This window comes from Vanacampus margaritifer, chromosome 17 (genome assembly GCF_051991255.1).
Source record: "Vanacampus margaritifer isolate UIUO_Vmar chromosome 17, RoL_Vmar_1.0, whole genome shotgun sequence".
NCBI lineage: Eukaryota > Metazoa > Chordata > Actinopteri > Syngnathiformes > Syngnathidae > Vanacampus > Vanacampus margaritifer.
In genome coordinates, this window is record NC_135448.1 from 8,327,501 (window position 1) to 8,347,587 (window position 20,087).

General features: G+C 36.9%; 1 protein-coding gene and 1 long non-coding RNA gene across 2 annotated transcripts in view; one reads left to right on the plus strand and one right to left on the minus strand.

Annotated features, from left to right (window-relative positions):
- Positions 1–14,366, minus strand: part of crybg2 (crystallin beta-gamma domain containing 2) — a 33,049-nt gene extending 18,683 nt beyond the window's left edge. The window contains exons 1-4 of the mRNA XM_077548188.1: positions 14,064–14,366; positions 9,841–9,943; positions 6,001–6,159; positions 3,424–5,840 (exon numbers count right to left, since the gene is read on the minus strand). Of these exons, the coding sequence (XP_077404314.1) occupies positions 3,424–5,840; positions 6,001–6,159; positions 9,841–9,943; positions 14,064–14,248 (2,864 nt within the window). The 5' untranslated portion in view covers positions 14,249–14,366. The remainder of the gene's footprint in view (positions 1–3,423; positions 5,841–6,000; positions 6,160–9,840; positions 9,944–14,063) is intronic.
- Positions 89–20,087, plus strand: part of LOC144037067 (uncharacterized) — a 28,062-nt gene continuing 8,063 nt past the window's right edge. Inside the window, exons 1-3 of the long non-coding RNA XR_013288794.1 lie at positions 89–420; positions 933–1,018; positions 17,799–17,884. This is a non-coding gene — a long non-coding RNA (uncharacterized LOC144037067). The remainder of the gene's footprint in view (positions 421–932; positions 1,019–17,798; positions 17,885–20,087) is intronic.

Genomic DNA, 20,087 nt, shown 5'->3' on the forward strand with positions numbered 1-20,087 from the left:
ACGTTGTCATTCCACTCATGTCTAAGGTAGGCTGGCACACAATGTTGTGTTGAGATTAAGTACAGAGGTAACCACTGCAAATGACTCTTTATGAGGCAGTAAACCCCAAAAGTACAATAAAGCACAGTATAATGACCTAGAGTTCCCTGGGCATTTGTTTCTTAATGTGGTTGTGAGCTCTGGTAGCTCGTTAAGTAGTTGAGTAGAAGCACCTGTGGCTAAAGCGAAATTGTAGCAGGGTCTTTACTTTATGATTTGACATGTCTGCCCATAACTCCAGGTCTGAATTTATTTTGTTTGTTTTTGGTCTCCAATATGATCTCTGGTCTCATTCCAGCGTACACACCACTTGTCAGAATCATCAAGGCTCAAATTGGATTGATGGATCGCTCTGTGTTGGAGTAGCAAATGCTGTGGTCTGTAAGTAAGATTCTTCATTTTAACCTCATGACTCTGATACAGGTGAAACCTGTGTGGTGTGTTGGCAGGGGCAGGGCACTTTTGTCTTTCATTTAAGATTAGCACTATTACCATGTTTGTGGCTTAGATTGCATACTTTGTAAAAAAAAAAAAGGGGGAAAAAAGGATGTGAATAACTGTTTTTACAAATTCCAGTTTCAGGTGTTTTGTTATCAACTGACAAATCGGAACCAAAACTTCTTTCTGGTGATTGTGAATCTATGAACTAATTTAAGTGCAGAGTCAAGTATTTGCTGACATCATGTGGCAAGAAAATACAGTACAATTGCATTTCAACAGCCTTATAGTAAGTCAAGAAAGTAAATAAAAGAACTTACTGCAAGTAAATAAAAAAACTAAATGTTTATTTTTTTCATTGCTCCAAGTTATCAAAACGGTTTTGTTAATATTTGACAGTAAAAACTAATTTACCCTTTACCTCTTTCTTTTTTTCTACTTTACCCCCCTGACAGCACACGCCAAAAGTCACAACAGAAAAATCAGCAAAGAAGTTGAAACCTGAGTCTTATTTCTGTACTTCTCCGGACTTCATCAGAATGTGAGTACGTGCAACATCCCAAAAACCTGAACTTGTGAATGTAGAAATGTTTGGAAAAATGCCAACTTAAGTTAAAAAAAACTAAAAGAATGACACTATGACTCAGCATCACGTGAATGATTCTAAATTTAGATTGAAGTTTCTTTGCCTTTTTATCTGACTTTTATTTATACCCACATAGGCATGGTTGCATCTTGTCGTCATTACATTCTTTCTATTTACAAAACTTTGCAATAACTTGCATATATCTTTCAGATCAATATCCTCATACTGTCTTTAAAAAGTGACTAAAAATACATCTAATCCTGTCCTGAGTCTTCACATTATTTTTCCTTCCTGTAAAGAAATCCCTATTTGGCATTCATGTGTCTGTCTAGATATTTTATTTTATTTAGTTATTCTACATGTTCAGTCAATCCAGTCATTTACATTTGATAGGATTTCCACAAGGGAATGGAATCTTCGACAAGTCCCCTTGGCTTCATTTCCTCCTTGGACTATTTTTAAATTGTGCTGAATAAACAAACCAATTTAACAGGCAATACTGAAGCGGCGAGGGGATCAGGGAGGTTAAGTCTATCAGTGTGTGTGTGTATGTGTGTGAGGTTGAAGCATCAAACATGGTCCTTTAAATTTTAGGAAACAGCATGGCAAGATTTCAGACTGGAAAAAAAAACTACAGTGCATAGTTTACATATTTTATATTAAAAAATCTAATCAACAAACTGCGTAGCACCTGATCATTATTCACAGCAACATTCAAGGTCTTATGCCTTTAAAACCCCAAATTTTCCACTATTTCATGCATAACATGGGTCAAAATGAGTTTGTGACCTGTTTGAGGTTTGCGGTATGATCTGTATGTAATCTGATTTCTGTTGTGACGTAGACACAATACTCGTTATTTAAGACTTAAATACTTAAGTACCTGCACACCTTGTGGTTGCTACACTCAAATCAGAAAAAAATGGCTGAGCAACAACATGGCTATGTCTTGAGCAAAGCTAAAACTTTGCATCACCTGCTAACCGATGCGGAGTTGACGAATAAATGGAACCAGAATTGTGCTATGTTTGGACAATGCTAGCACGTGATGTAGCTATATGTACCTATCATATTTTGGCATCTTTCATGGTTAATTTTGCGACATCACGTCAGTAGGGCAAGATAACTGTCTCATGCTGGTATAAACAAAACTCGCGTTCCCTATTATTTGCTTAACAATCGACATTTGGATACCATTCTCTTTTATAACAATAGTAAAAGCAACCAAAGGAATAAAATGGGACTTCATTATAAGCGCTTGGCCGCCACAAGAAAGAGTTTTTAAAACAACTACAGTGATTCTCAACTGGCGGATCAGGACAAAAAAGCAGGTCGCGGACAACTACTAAAGAATTCCATGTATTTGTATTCAGATTATTTTCAAATCAGTATTGACTGAGGTGTTCTAAATTCGCACATTGAACATACAATATTGGGTAAGTCGCTTGCTATTCTGTAAACAAATACAACACAGCTTAGCCTTTAGCTAGCAGACGTCATAGCTAGCAGTATGCTTTTGGTGGTATGTCAAACTCAGAAACTGAAGGGGCTATTTTTTAAACAGAACCAAAAAATTGCTTCTTTAATGTCTACAAAATGGGCTACAAACCTGCAACAATAGGAAGATGAGGGTTAACCACTGAATGAGAATAGCTTGAAAAAAAGATTCATGGGAATTTCCAACCCAAATGATCTTGCAAACCGACGATAAAATAAGTGTGACATGGAGAGAAAAAATAAACTAAATAAAAATCTCACGTTGGCGTAAATGAGAAAAAATGTCCTGCTTAGGTTCTTTAGGTTCTTGCTCAGTCATTGTCTGTGTTAAGATTATTGCTGTAGCTTCTGTCCAATCATGTTATCTAGCTTTGATTAAAACACAACTTCCTTGGCACAGATAAAATATCATATTTATACCAAGCTTATGTTGTGCATCATCTGTATTTCCAATACCCCATGTGCATATTTTAATGCAATTATCTGAGCTTTTTCGTCACGCACGGGGCATAAACAGTGTGCTCAAACTCCGCCGATTTAAAAATATTCACCCTTTCCTTTTATGACAGGAATTGTTCACACATTTATGGGCCTTATCACGTAACTACGCCGTAAGCTGAGAAAGTAGGCCACACATGGCTCTTTGTCTTGGTTCTACATGAGTAGTATATCTCTTTACATCGACACGGGATCGTTGCAGGTGGAAAACGTTCCCTTAGGCTACATGTATACACACAAAAAACATCCTAAATTTGTGCATGTTCACTTCAACAACAAGCTGCCATTCATACAAATTTGCCGACCACTTACTGCACCCCAACACGGGACAATGACAATCTGTTTTTTGTCGTTTGTACACTTACCGCTGTTTAAAGTCTTGTACTTCTGGCAGATGATCCTGATTCCCAAAGAGTTCCGCTATAGTTTCCCTATTAGGATGGTGTGTGTCTGCTTTAAAGTCTGACAGCTCAACTGCCACCTGGTCTTGCTGTGCGCCGTTTCCTGCGCTCTCAGTAATTGTATCCGCCCACTCACTCTCCTGCGTAACCCTATTGTGTTCAATTGGAGTGGCGTCTGATTCCAGATCCGTGCTGAATATGCTCGAGACTGTGTCGGCTACACGAGAGCTCGTACTTTTATGTTCTGGTTCCCGACTCTCTTCTTTAACTGTATCTGCGATAGGTAAAAGTTTCTCCCCTGCCTCTTTAAGTTCATATGTGCTTAAGTCTTTATCTTCCTGTCTTGTGTTGTTCTGAAGCAAATATGTATGACTTTGCATATCTCGGTCTGGCTGATGGTATATCTCATCACTTAAGGACTGATTCTCTTCCTTAAGGTGCTCTGTTGCTTCAATGACCTTGATCCAGGTTTCATCAGCCCCCTCCCCCTGCTTATTACTGGAGGGTGCAGCAAACTCGCATACCATCGGTGTTTTCACCTGCAGAACCGGTGTGGCCAGTAACTCTTCTTCTTGAATCTGTGGCAGTACCTGGGTGACAAACTCCTCAGTACTTCCATCTTCAGCTTTAAGAAACTCAGTTCTACCATTTCCCGGCACTTGAAATTCTTCTCTCTGGCTTCTTCGTAAATTTTGCATATCTTCTTCGAGATCAATACGCTCTTGCACAAGCACAAAATCTTCAGTTTTCTCAATTGTCTCTTTGTTCAGTGGCACCTTCTCCGAGTTGTTGACCTCTGACGGAGCCAGAGAACTTTCTTCTTCTATCTTGACCATAATGTGCGTCTGCTCATCCAAATGTTCCATATTGTCCTCCTCTGCGCTGAAATAGATGTCCATGTTACTCCCATCGTCTGATCCTATGCTCAGATACAATGGGCTGCATGGCATAGAATACGTCTCTATGAGTCCAGGAGAAGAAACAAACTCTTTATCTGCATCCATTTTTATCTTAAAATCCATTGCTGTCGTCATTTTATTGGGTTTGGAAGAGGAAAGTCCAGAATCAATACTCTTCCCGTCAGCGACTACCTCTTTTACGAGGATCGCCCTCCGTTTGGAGTCCGTAACCTGAGTGTCTGTCTCTTGGGATGTTAAATAGGCAGAAACAGGAGGGGCAGAGTTTGAATCCACAGGGACCGAAGTGAGTGTTTCTTCATAAAGACAGAAAGTGTTTAGTGTGATGCCTGAATTGGCGTGGTCTGAATAAGGAGTCTTGTCAAGTTGTTCAGAGTAGGAATAGGGAGAGGAAGCTAGATAGCTGCCAGGGATTTGAGGGTTTATTAGAGCCTCAGAAGTAGGAGTATGGAAAGAGTAAGACCTCTGGTGGGAGGGAAGCTCATTGTAAACATTGGAAGTGTCATCATTTCTATCAGTGACATTTGAAGTTGATAGACTGGAGTGAATAACATTTGTTTCTTTCTGAAAATAAGAGGGTGTTTCAACGATAGCAGATTCTGATTTGTTAACAGTGCTGGTCTCAGGGGAGATGTCGTCAAGAGCTGTTGGTAGTGACGACAGTATTTCAGAGGTGAAACTGCGGGGGAACAACGACTCATACAAAGCTCCATAAACTGTATCTTGATTGACAGGAGGACCGAGTTCATGATTGCTAAAAGATAATGTTTTGGAGGCACTCCCTGCAGTTTCAGGAAGTGATTGTTCAGTATGATGAAATACGACATCTTGTTCCATGAGTGCAGATTCTGTGTATGGAACATGCTCAGGATCATCAGCGTCATTATAAGAGATTTTAGCGTTTGGGGCATCTAGGGCATTCTTTTCATGATGGGATAGTGGAGCACTGCTGGGCTGTCTGATCAAGATGTCAGCATCGCTGTTAGATTGCTGGAGATCATTGTGTTCCTCAACGCCTTTCACGATTAAGTTGCCGTTGACGACTTCATCTTGAAGTTGATCTGAAGCATCCAGCAAAGGAGGCTGGCTTGTCTGAGAATCTGTCTCTGCAGAAGCAGAAGTCGTCCACACTGATTCATAGCTTGGCGCACGATTGCTTTCAGATCGGTTGCCATCCACAGGAATGTTTTCTTTTTCTTCCGATCGAATAGGAATGACTTCAGTCGGTGAATTTTGACCTTTGTCGTGCAAATGTGGATCTGAGCCATTTGTTACATGTTCCCGAAGTCCTGGTTTGGTGGTTGGTTGTGAGAGGGCAAAATATGATTCTAACACTTTTGAATGCATGGAGGGAGGAGATGGGATGTCAAAGGAATCGCTGGTGTCGAGCGCTGGCTGAGACACGCTGAGCTTTGCCTTTCTGTTGCCCTGATCATCCACCAACTGACTGAGATCTGCATGTTTCTAGGAAAATATCACAACATAATATTTGATATTAGCATTTAACTAATACTACAAGGTTGTTTTTATTTTACTTATGTTTAGTGGCTTCACTATCATTGCCAACTCAAGCCATCATTAATGAATGACTAAACAGAGGAATATAATGCCGTAAAACTGTTACCTCGTCAAGCTCTTCGATGTCAGGGCTATGGAGACCAAAAGTGCTTTGCGATAGATTGTCATCTTTCTTCTTCTTCCGCTTTTTCAGAAGACTGAAGGAAAATGTGGCAAATTTGTTGGGTTTATGGAGATCTGTCTCAGAATAGCTCAATTCTTGGGCCTGGGGAGGAGAAGTAAACAATCAGAATACATACATAGCAAACGCTAACAATGCTTGTAAAAGATATCTGAATCTCCATAGCTATCCCCTGATCTTTTGCATTTAAAATACAGGTAGAATAAATGTCGCGATGGAAGGCTGTACAATACTTGTGGATTTTAGGCCTTTTCTTGCCTGAAATGATGATATTGATGAATAGTAGTTGCCAGCCGCCGTGCGCACTCCCTTCCCCCGACACTTGAACAACATTATCATAATGACAGAAATACTGATGTGGTTCTCATATTAGATTCTCATGATTTTTTTTAATTGTGCATAATGCTGTGTGTGTGTGTGTGTATATGACTTAAGAAACCTTTTTTTTTTTTTAAGAAATTCCTAAAATAATTCCCTTATGGAACTAAACTTCTAAAATACTGGACGCAGCATAGCCAAGCTTACTTTGTTTTTATTTTTCTATTTGTTTTCATAAAGTCTAAGTAAGCAAAATGCAAAAGTATGCGCTTGTCGTTTCAAGCCCTTGTCAACTTTTTAGGGTGTAAATTTAAAACCTTCAAATGAGTTATTTCGAAGGAATGCTTTTAATATATGAACGAAAGCTTTTCAAGCACAGCTTTTACTTCCGAATAGACTTTGCACGGGAAAACTAGCTAACACCCTGTCTTCATTCCAAGCATTACAACTGCTCCACCCTAAACAAAGATTTGAAATAAAAAAAAAAGTAGTTCACTACAGTCCTGGCTTAACATGTATACATTACAAAATGGTGACACTTTTTACTACTCTGCCACTGAAATGATAACGGAAGGTCAAAGTACTAATTGCAATATATGTTGTACCCTAAACTCAAAACGTGACTTTCCTGTCATGGCTTAGTCATGCTTGTCCCATTTGATTCTTTTAATTACAGTCAAACATTTAATTGGCATTTTCAAGTTGGGAAGTGACGCAGGCAACACTGCAATGAATCGAGACTAGCAACACCAAGTGGGTTGTTGTTGGCAAGAGCGAAAGTATCAAAATGTGTGAAAATATTTAAAAAAGAGAGAGAGATAGAAGCAAATTTTCTTTGAATGGTCTTGAATTTTTAGGGGGGAAATTATGAGAAATATTTGTTTTGAAATAATCCCCATTATATAAATTAGACATACTGACTGGTCCACATGAATGAAAATTGCAATGAGATAAGAGTGACGCAAGACTGTTGTTGACTATTTATGGATGTTTTGCTGAGACTTGATGACAATGAGCCCACCCGCTAGAATCTCCGCTGGGTGTGTCTACTCAAATTCTTCCTTCTGTGATGGATGGGTTGTAAAATAAAATGAGAAGCAAAAATAACAATCAAAGTACACTGCGAGTTGAAAAGTAAAATTGCTAGTCGTAGACAACAATTCACAACAGTTTTAGCGTCACGGCCAAACCTTAGATGGATCTTAATGTCACATCGCACATATCTTTTTAATTACGTACATAATTAGGATTTAAAAAAACAAAAAAAAGTTTTAAGTATTACCCTAGTAGTAATGGAATTTGTGTGTCATACTAAAGTTTATGAACTTTAGCACATAAAACAATGCAACAAGACGTCGCAGATCACAATGTTTTATGGGAACAGGTTCCCAATTGTCATGGAATAAACAAACATGTCACGTGTCTAAAACATTATGCAGCTCATTTTGATGCATGAAGAAGTTGCACTTTTGCCAGTTGGCTGAGTTTTTGCCTTTGAAGCGTGATAGCGTGGTAGAGCACTTGCACCCTCTTCTGGAGAGAATGGCAGACTCAGTATTGTTTACTCTTGAGTGAAACTGGTGCAGAAATTTTATTTCACTGTACCATGTCAATGTGTTATGTCGCGTAAAATGGTTATCCTTAGAGAAACCGTGTGATCGAAGAGGTAGTTTACACTTAAGGACAAACAGCTTTGTTTTGCTTAAAATGCATCATCAGCAAGTGTGGATTATTGGACAGTGGACATTGAATAGTCATGGATGTTTCGTTCCAAACCAAATTCCACTGTCTATTGTCTTCTTCTAATAACTTGTAGGCTATTGTAGTTAGATAATATTAATACTAATTATAAAACTCGGATCAGATCAGAATTTTTTGGCTTAGCACTCCATGGAAAACAACAAAAATATCCCTTTAAGCTAGATTTAGATGTAAGGTAAGGAAATATGTCATTCATCAACAAAATAAGGACAAACATGTCCTTTTTTTTTAAACATACCTTTTAATTAAACACTGTAATGCGGTGCCTCTGAAACGTTTTGGCCCAAATAGCACCTAAAAAAAAGTTCTCTTCTCTCCAAGTATCACCGTGATGAACAACATTAAAATAAATATAGGAAAATAAAACGACATATCAGTTAAGTCGGTGGTGACCAAACTACGGCCCGGGGGCCATTTGCGGCCCGCCATCCATTTTTCAGTGGACATATACTAAAGATGGCGTTTGACACAGTAAAAAAAAAAATTAAAAATTAAAAAATAAAAAAGTTGGAGATGGTCAAAAAAGGGAGGGTGTCGAAAAAAATGTGCCACAATTACAAATAAATTATTAAAATTGTATTAATAAAACTTAATAAAATTTATTATAAATTGAATTATTACAATTATTTATATACTTTAGCATTTTTCTAGACATGCAAAAACACAAATACATTATTTATAAAACTTTTTTTTTAAACTAAACACAATTTAGATATGCAAAAAACACAAATACATTATTTGTACTTTTTTTTTTTTTAACACTTAACACAATTTATCTTCATAACATTATGTTATGTTGTGATTTTCTGTATGTGGCCCTCAAATGAAAAAGTTTGGATGATGAAAATGATTGAAAACAAACAGTTCCACAAATTTTAATATAATTTTATTTATATATATATATATATATATATATATATATTTAAAAAATAGTCTTTTAAAATTATACGATGCGATACGATATACTTTTATTTTCCCCGTGGGGAACTTTTTCCTGGACTCCGTCCAGCTGCAGTCATTAAAAATCTTAAAATACAACTCAATTGTACTCACAAGTCAAAAACGCCGTAGTTTGAACTTTAATTCAGTGGTTCTTTCACACAGGTCTAGAGGGAGTCTGAGTCTCACCAGTGGTACTTGTACCACACTTTGAGAATCCCTTCTCTAGTGGATTAGTCCAGAAGCAAGTTATCTCAAAAACACTTAATTCCGAAGATCTGATTGATTGATTGTTGCTGGATATCGATTCATAGGCTGAATTCCCAATAATAGTTAAAGATACTTTGGCAACCATCCACCAGATTGTACTGCAAATCATGAAGCAGCAACACCAATATGACTTCATTATATTGTTTGCGTAAAAACAGCCTCGTTAAAAGGTAGCGTGAACATGTTTTGCATAACAAGAAGTTCCTGATTCTTGACAGGATTATAAACTCTAGTATCAAGTCCTCTTCATGTTCATACAGCGATTTGCCACTTCAGTTGGTAAATTGAGTTAAAAGACAATGAAGACTGTATAGGCTGAAACAATTATTCAATTAACTCTAATCATTTGAATACAAAAAAAAGGTGGTGAATAGAAAATACTTTTGAAATTATCATGTAATGGTGGTTTGATTTGCACCCTACCAAAATGCCAGAAATAATCGGGGGAGTGGCAATGACAATGGTTATGTCACTGACCTTTGACCTCGGTGCGGTGGCATATATAGATGAGTTTGTCTTGTCCGAGACATTGTCAGCCCAGCCAGGTCCCTCCACTGGACTGGTAATGGAATCAATAGGACTGAGGATCAGACAGTGGCACAAATTAAATAGACAAAGTGCATTTTGTGGAGAAATTGCGTGAGAATGCAGAAAATGCTCAACTGCGCCACTTAGCAGTATCAGAGAGCTGGCAGTGATGATCAGTTGTATGTATGGAAGTGGTTGGCGGAAAGTGGGACTTGGAAAATGTTTAATGTTTGTCCCATTGAAAATGATAGGGGATATTTAACATTAAATTGTGCAAATACTTTAAGTAATATTCAGGAGGTTCAAAATTGTTTAGACTCGCACAATGTGAAATGATATTTTTGAGATGGAACCATCGGACCTCCAATGTTGATCTGGCGACAGGTGAAGGTGAACTTACAAAGGTCTTTTTTTAACACAGCAGTGAATCACTGCTTGGAGAATGTTGATCAGAACCGGCTAAACAGAGATTGACGTTGTGTTTCTTGGAACGGCATTCCATATTCTGCAAGTGCGACTTTTGCAGCAAAGAAGTATCAATGCGCCATTACAATTATGCTAATTAGCATCATAAACATGGGGGGTGGGGTCATGCAATTGTAAGTGAGAAATAGTCTTGACTTTATGCAACTGCTGTTTTAGGATCATTGCTTGAATTAGGTTGCGTAGCATAAGCTACCACATCCGCATGAATCCGGTAATCAAAAGCTGTCAAGGCATCAACCGGATGGCACAATAGTCACTTGATACACACATTGGCTCCTCGACTTTGTACAACTGGAAGGTCCAGGAAGCCAAATAGCAAGCTGACATCTCGTGCTGAAGAAAAATTTATAGGCTTGTGGCTCGGCTCCGAGCCATTTTAAGCACACTGCTACAGCTTTTTAGTCCTGCACTCTGGTTTTGAAAAGGTGTTCCGGCCGGAGTACTGCTTTAACAATTGGGGCTTGTTGCTTCAACAAAGGCATTTAATTGATGATATTAGGGATGTTCGATAACATTTTCCCCCCAAACCAGAATCGCCCTCGAAAGTATAAACAAAACATTTGCGATGATCAAATGTGCCCATCCTTGCATCAGATTGTGTAATTGTAGGAAATGAAATACCCGCTGGGTGAACTTCACATACTTCACATACTCTGCAACTGCAAACATATGAATACATACATACCGGGCGACCATTGTTGTGCTCTTGACAATCCGCCAACATTCATTCAACATTCAAACCCTTTTCTTTAAATCCCTGTCTATCAGTCAGGAGCATGTGAGAGAAACACGTTTTTTTGGCCTGGCCTCATGTATACTGTATGTTTCCTTCCTGTTTACAAATGAGCCATTATAGTACATTACTTAATTACTAGGGATTGCTTTTGGAGCAAATATTTTTCAGAGATACAGTATGTACAGTACATGATGCTGGCCTTGCTAATTTACTTGCCATATACAAATGTTGGTGTGGACATTCCATTCAGGACAGCTGCAAACCCCCTAAGGGTGCTATGGGTGTGTTTTGTTTCCTTTGTGTGAGACTTCACCATCCCTGAGAATTGTGAGATGCAAAACTGAAACGTTTATTGCTAAGACACCCAAATCCTTATGACTTGCAATGAAGTCAGAACTGTGGGAAATCTAAATGTATAACAACAACAAAATGTAAACACAAGTTATTGTCAGACATTCATCAACTAAAAGTTAACAATCAATACAGACTTTACAAAAGTGATCTACTGTTTTCTCCTTTCTGGATCAAAATATGCACTGCATCCTGAAGTCATTTTGCTATTAACAATTTCTTAAATATGACTGTCTTTAGAGCACAAATATGTGGTTAACCTTTGCCCTAGTCATGAAGCCTGCAGCTCTTGAGCAAACGTATCATTTATTGGTCTTTTCACTATGCAAACAACACACTGCCAGTCAGTGTAGTCTGTAAGCACACGAGGAACGACACCATGGCATTGTTTTTGCATTTCCACCATCTTAAACTTATATTTACAGAAGCGTATTACATTCACGTCCCTCCTATCTTTCTGACAATTTATTGGAGGAGCTTAGCTTTTTTTTTTTGTATATTTTTGTTTTTGTGTGTATTTTTTTCCCCCGTTTACAGATTTTTTTTTTCTGCCCGAAAAACAGAAGCTGGTGCTCTGTTTTTTTCTGAATAATTAGTTTTTAGTTTATTAGATAATTTCCCCTCGTTTTTCAAATTTTTTTTTCGCCCCACTGATTTTCTGAGTAATTTTCCCTAATGTTTTTCTGAATAATTTCCTTCCTGTATTTCAAAAAAATTAAAAATAATTACCAACCCCTCCCAATGAATGCAATACGCTTCCATATATATAAGCAACACATCCACTAACTTTTTGAATAAAAACGAATCCCAATATAATAGTCGTAATTTGACAACTAACCAATTTACAAAGTAACCTTGTTTTATGTTTTCGTTTTGATATTATCACCTAAAAACAAAACAAAAAAACGATCCAGTCAGAACCTGCAAAATAGCAGCTACTTCATGCAAATATTCCTATTTTGGATAATTTATTTAAATATCAGTGATGAAATACACAAATAATGTTTCTGACCCAAATGGACTGAACCTTCCTCTATTTTTTTTTTTAAGAAGAAATAAAAATTCCTAAATTAGTAAAACATTGCAACCATCAGCGTATTGTGAAATGGTCCACAAAGTCAGCGCTGGGAAGAGTTCAAGTGTGTCTCGGGTCATTGTTATTCTGCAAAACTAATGCTTTTTTCTACAATAGTTTACTAAAAAATGTGCCACTTTAATATATTAATCAAGCAACTAGATAATTTATGTAATACACAATGTACAAAAGGATTAAGGCAGTAAAGTATACCATGGAGCACAGAGAAATCATTCATCAAATAGAGAAAATAGACGCCCCACCAAAATCGGGTGATATCTTTCAATTGTGTTGAACTTTATGACCATAATTCCAACGGGTACAGTTTGCTTGCTGCAAACAAAAACGTTGTCCATCACTAAAAGTACACTATACCTACAGTGAAACATGGTGCTATAGGCTCAAGTTATGGTTCCAAATACTCGTTAGTGTTTGCACAAAACTTCAGGAAAAGCTAACTAGGACAGTTGGCAATAATTATAGTATTAAGAATAAAAATAATAATAATGCATCAGTGTGCTGACTCCCATTTAACAGGAGTTTGAATGTGAAAAGTAAATTCTGAACGCAGCTACAGTTAGTTAAAGTGAGAAGAGGGTGTGTGCACTTGTGCCACCACATTATCTCATTTGCTTATTTTTTCTCCTCTCTAAAATATCTTAGGTTTATTTTTTCAATTGAGTTGTACATGTTATGGTTCAGAGTGGTGTTGAAACAATATTAGAAAATATTTTTCTACTGGATCTATTTTGCTATACTATTTCACAACCTCCTCCAATATAGTTTTACAATTATGTTACTTAAAGATATTATTTTTGGCATCCTTGTACATTTTTATGCCGAGTTAGTGCCTTTGTTGCCCTTGTACAACAAAAACCTTTTAAAATGTTGTCCCTTTTGGCGACTGAAAATGACATCACAGTTTGCTCATTGACCAATCACGGCTCACCTGTTTCCTGAAGCTGCGCTGCGATTGGTTATTACCTGAGCCATAAGTAACTGTGATGTCATTTTTAGGTGATAGCAAGTGGCAAAATGGCCGCCCCCTGAGATGGAAAAAATGAGTGGATTTGGCTGCTTCACTCATATTCAGCAAAGGCAATAATAATCAAAATGTTGTTTAGACTAGTGGGGGCCCATCCAACATTATTGTGAAAAACACTTTTGTGTCGAATTTTTCTTTAATAAAGGTGTCAAATAATAGATGTTGATTGCAAACAAAAAAAGTTTTAGTTGTTGAGTCTTATGCTGTTCATTAAAGTTTAAATATTGAGGGCTCACTCCATTGGAGATTTGATGTATATGACAGTCTGATGTTTTAAGCAAATTACATGCAATTATGGATGGCTTGAGGACAAGTTTAAGAACCACTGTAGTTAATTTAAAATTCACTACTTTAGTTACTGTGCTTTAGCTTGCTATGTACTTCTTTGTTCAGCCATCTAAAGGGTCGAATGTGCGTGTGTTCCTAATATAGTGACCGATGACTAGCTAGCGACCCCCAAAAGGAACCACAGACTTTACCTGAAAAGCTGCTGCTTCTGGGAAGAAGGGACCCCCTTCGACTTTATCTTCAACTTTGGCAACTTGAACCTCTTTTTCTCCACCGTTTTTTCCTCCGCGCTCTTCACCGTCGACTCGTCCAGGTTGGGATCACTCCTGGAGAATAAGTTTTTCAAAGACTTTTTGCTGAACGTCTTCTTCGCCATCTTCCACGTTGAGGTTCGAGCAGCTCCGCGAATGAGAAACTCGCCGTAATTCCGAACATTTAATGGTGCGCGCCGCGGAGACGCCTAAAAGGATGGTGCTTTGTTGTCAGATATTGCCAGATGACAGGTTCACTTCATACAGCCTCTAGTGGACAATAAAGGACGTGGCACGTGTGGTTATACACCCACGAGTAGTAGACACGCCCATTATTACCAATGTGTTTGCATCACCCCCCCCCCCCCCCCCCCGTTAGTTTGTGGGTCATTTAATATTTTATTTATTTATTTATTTATTTATTCTGATGTCCTTGGTTGTTCTTTTTTCTTTTTTTTTATTTAAAAACAACAATGCATTAGGTATTTATTTATTGATTGATTTATTTAATATTGTATTTATTTATTCTGTTGTCCTTCGCTGATCTTTTTTTCTTTTTTTGAATTCAAAAACAATGCTTTGTGTATTTATTTATTTATATCTTCTGATGTCCTTCATTGTTCATTTTTCTTTTTTGAATATAAGAACAACAACAATGCATTGCGTAATTATTATTTTTTAAATGTATTTATTTATTCTGTTTTCTTTTGTTCTTTTTTCTTTTTGAATATAAAAACAATGCATCGTAATTATTTTTTCATGTATTTATTTAATTTAGGATTTTATTTATTTATTCTGTTGTCCTCCGTTTTTCTTTTTTGAATTTAAAAACAACAATAATGCATTGCATTTTTTTTATTATTGTTATTATTTTTTATTGTGATTTTTAAATATTAGACTGGGCCACATTGATCCATGAACATTGTTGTTAAGAAACAAGCAACAGGAGGCCTATGTTTAAATAAATAAATAATCCCAACGCTCTCTTTGGGGGGCCCCAACCAAGCACTGCAGTAGACTCCTCCCTTTGGCTTGAAGACAAAAATATTGATTTTATTGTCTCCTGGTGTCAAATGCTTGAAGATGGACCGATTTTGCAGATCGTCTCTCACATCCCATGCTGCCTTTGGCCAAATTCTGGAATGTGTCATACCCAAAAGTCCTTCAGGCCATGTAGATTTGGCACATTGTCACCTTTATGGTGGCCTTTGCCTTTGTTCAAAAGCTGGCCTTGTAAGTTTTGTTATTATTATTTTGGAAATTAAAACTGTGTGCGAGTATGATTCAATGGTAATTAAATTGAGTCCTCAATGACTTTGTTAATTAACAGAGGTGGCAAATCCAGGTCCAGAAAGAAAAACCCTGCCACAGTTTGGCTTTAGCCCCTGGTGCTAGCTAACAAGCTCCCTAGCTAGCTCCCAGGGTGTTCAGTTACCTGCTCGGGAGCTCGCTTGCTAGCACCAGGGGCTAAAGCCAAACTGTGGCACGTGTTTTATTTTCTGGACCTCGATTTGCCACCTCTGGTAATTGAATAAAAATTTTAAGGGCCTGATGTATTTATTTTTCTAAGAAATGTTTACTTTTATCCCCTACATCCTCCTTTCTTTGTCAAAGGAGGCTCATGACTTGTTTAACCTCCGAATGAGGACACAATGTAGACACATTGTAAATACAAAGTAGTAAACCATGGTTGACATGATCTTGTGTGGAAAATTCAGGGACAGCAGTGACATAAAGGAACGTAAACCAAACATACAGTCATAACAGATTCAGAGAAGCAAGCTATTCCCCATGAAGACTTATTAAATAGTTAGACTTATTAAATAGTTTTGATGAGATAAAAATTGAGCTAACACTTCCTCCCTAATTATTTATTTATTTATTTTAAATGACCAAAACGGGACATGTATAATGCGATTTTCCTTCTACTTCTCACCTCAAGCCCTATGTAGAACTAGGATTTGTTTTGTGCCAAGTATTGTAAAAAAATATATATATATATATATACTTTTGTAAAGCTTTTATAGTCATTTTATCAGTACATTTATCATTTATTTATTTTCTGTTTAGAAGTACAAAGTGTGTCTTTTAGACGTCATACTGTATCAATTGGTTGCATAAAATTGCCTTCTTAACTGACTGTTAATACTAAAAAAAAAGTTAGTGGGAGGAGCAATTTCTTTTATGCACTCCTAAAATCTTTTGTTTTAAAAATAAAAAAGCTCGTACAAATGTTGTTTTTAGAAAAGGTCATATTCATTTCCGTGAATGCTCCACTGGCCTCATTTGTGCGGTCACTGATCCAAGAGGAGCGCCTCTTTAGTTGTTATATTCAACCAAGTACCAAATTTCACCGCTGGATGGCGCCAGAATTCCACCACAGCCTAAATAATTATTGGCATGCGAGTTTCCTGTTTTGCCGCAGTGTGGCGCTACTATTACAAGTTAAAGTCTATATCAACTGACTTGCTGTAGTACAACAGAAGAAATCGCGCGTGTTTAAAAAAAAAAAAAAAAAAAAAAGAGAGAAAACAATCAGATTGATGTGTAATACTGTCCCTAACCTATAAAAATAAATACAATGATCAATTTACAAACACAGCATGTTTAATGCAATGTGCTTATTGGGAGAGTAATTGATAACATAAGAAACTCATGGGCCATTTCAATAAGTTTTTCCTCTCCTTCTCAAAACTACATAACGTTTTTCTACAGAGAGTGAAATATTTCCATGTAAAATTTGATTAAAAAACAAAACAAAATCAGAAGTGTCTGTTTTATACAAAGGATCAAAAGCTACACAGCTTGTCTACATGGTTCTCGTGATGTTACATGAATCCATGAATAAACATGAACAGGAGAGTGGTTTATATTAAGCGGTTGTGTGACTTACTGTAGTTAAATACTTCTATATTATTTTTAAGAGTTTATCCTATGTTCTTCTTCAATTTCCCTAATATGGATTAATTGCTAATATACTGACATGAATTTAGGAATTAGAGTAAACATTTATCTTAACACTTTCACCTTTAGTCCTATTTAGCAGGTTGCCCTGACAAGCTGTGTGTTTTCATTTAACAGTCACACCCACGGCTGTACTTTGCCTGGCCTTTCACAGCTGGCTAACAAACAACTGCAACTGAAAGTAAAGTGTGTGTGTGACTCATAAAGATTTGGACTCTGTGCCTACTTTGAAATGACTTTGCCACGTGGGAGGGGGGGCTAAATTAATGTTGAACAAAATTAAATCTGGAGCTAAATGTGCTATGTGTTAAATGTTACTGACATGTCCCGTTTTGACAAAAGTTTGGAAATTCAAATGAGACCATTTGTCATATTAATTGAATAGGTGAAAACAAAAAGTTACTTTTTCAATTTTCCCCACCATTTTTGACCATGTACCACCAATTTTGAAATTTTTGAAAATTGTCAATATAGCTCAACAGTTAGTGTTTCTTGTATTTCTTTGGATTAAATAGGTGTTTTGGGGTTGTTATTAATATTAAAAACAGTTATTGAATTTTCCCACCAATTTTGACACACATCATTGAAAATCACAACATTTTGATGTACCTAGAATTATCTTTACCACCAATTTTCCTAATCAATAATAAAATAAAATAAAATAAAAAAAATGTCTGACTCAATGAAGCATGTTACCATTTTGTTGCACAGATAACAAAAGAGAAGACAAGCAGGCGAGACAACTAATCCTCAAACACGTTGCTGGATGATGATTTCTGAGGCCAAAAACAACAGAGGTACGCCTTGCAAAGAGCTTTTGAATGAAAATGAATACCTTGCGCTTGAACAATTGGGAGGTACTGAACAAGCCCACAATGATTAGTTGCCTGTCCAACGTGTACAGTACATATACAGTAGAGAAGGGGTCACCAATGTGGGGCACCAGGTAGCCCGCCAGACCACATTAGTAGCTGTTCTAGAAATAGCTCAACAGTGATAGCCTTAGGACATTGTGATTTCCTAGGAATATTGCAGAAATGATCATCAAAAAAAAAACAATTGTTGCATATCTTAACATATATGTTATTGTGAGACAGCATTGACATGATCACTGTCTGAAAATGAATATCATTAATTTTTAATAACACATACAAATATTCTTAAAGTGACAACGTCATCATAATTCATGAGTCAAGATGACGGCTCTTAAAAGACAAATGAACATATGATGCACGCCCGGTTAAAAAAAAAAGGCTCCTAATTGAGGCTATCGTCGAATTACAAGTTGACACTCAAAGAGGTAAGGTACAGCTTTGTTCAAGCAATTTTAACGATTTAAACTATAGCTGTGCACGTGAACGGGGAAATGAATTGTGAAACTGTCGTTGCTCTCCTACCTTATAGTTCTTCTTTCATTTTTCTTCCCCTCCCCAAAATCTCTCTATAGTGCACTGAATCACCGAAACCTTGTCATCATTTCTAAGAAGAGAATGTTTCTTTTGAAGCCACCACACACACACGCGATGTGTCTTAACAAGTCCTGTAAAATTCCTTTAATGTCCATGACGGTCGGAAATGTCCAAAATTGACCAATTGGTTGTAAGTAGGTATGAATGTGAGCGTGAATGATTGCCTATATGTTCCCTGAGATTGACTGGTGACCAGTTCAGGGGGTACCACCATTTGCAGACCCATTCCAAAAGATTAGAATATCTTGGAAAAAATGAATCATTTCCATAATTTTATTCAAAAAGGTCAATTTTCATTGGTATAGATTCATGGCTCACAATTTAAAGTATTAATTGGTTTATTTATTCATAATTTGGGCTTCCAGCTTATAAAATCCACAAAAACAGGGTTGTAATTTTTTTTAATACTGTACATACTTTGCATGGGGGATACAGGTTGGATGGATTGATGGATGGTATTTATAAAAAATATTATTATTATTATTATTATTTAATACACATTTATTATTATTATTACATACACATTTATTATTATTATTTAATACACCTCTATTATTATTATTATTATTCCATAAACATTTATTATTATTATTATTATTATTATTGTTAATGTTATTTCATCCACATTTTTGGTTTGCCACCATCTGCATTATCCTATTATCGGCCACCCTTTGCAGTCTCCTCTCTTTATTTTAAAGGTCAATTAAAGAATTGACACAGTTGTTTATGATTCAGTTCACTTGTTTTAAATGTGTTCATAATTTGTCTAACCACAATTACATGTAGCGTATATCACTTCCACATGACTAGTAATTGGTATTGCGTTCGACGTGACAGCTCAGCAGAAGCGATATTTCCTGTCATGATTTCCTGTATGACAGCGCAAATATGAGTTTTGAGGAGATTTTACTCGAGTTCACTCGTGCGTAGGTGTTGTTGGTCTGGGTTCTCCCACGCAGAACAAGAGGAAATGTGCGTGTGTGTTTTTTTTTTGTTTTTTTTTGGTCAAAGACCGAAACAGACTCATCAGCTGTCAGAGACAATTACTGGAAAGAGCAAGATTTTGATTTTTTGAGTCACGGAAAGAAAGAAAAAACACTTTACAAACTAATTGTCGGACTCAATCTGCTCATCTTGTTGCCTCGATCAATTGTGTGTACACCTACACAATCTAACAATATAAAAAAGAAAAAGAAAAAAAAAGTGCCACATACAGTAGTTGATATCACAAGTCTACACACCCCTGCTCAAATGCCAGGTATTAGACCAAAACAACTAATTTACTTACTACTCTCTATCATTAATGCCATTTATAACCTGTACAACTCAATTAAAGATCTTTTCTAGTGGAGGTAAAAAAAAAAAAATGGGGTCACACAGCTGTGCTTACTTTAACTGTGATGTCTGCCGAAGTATTTTCTGTATGGGGCCCTTATCTCATTGCGGCATTGCGGCCTGGTACGGCAACCGGACTGTGCAGTCAAGGTCACAGATTGCCGGTCTGGTGCGGACTGCCATGAATATCATGGGG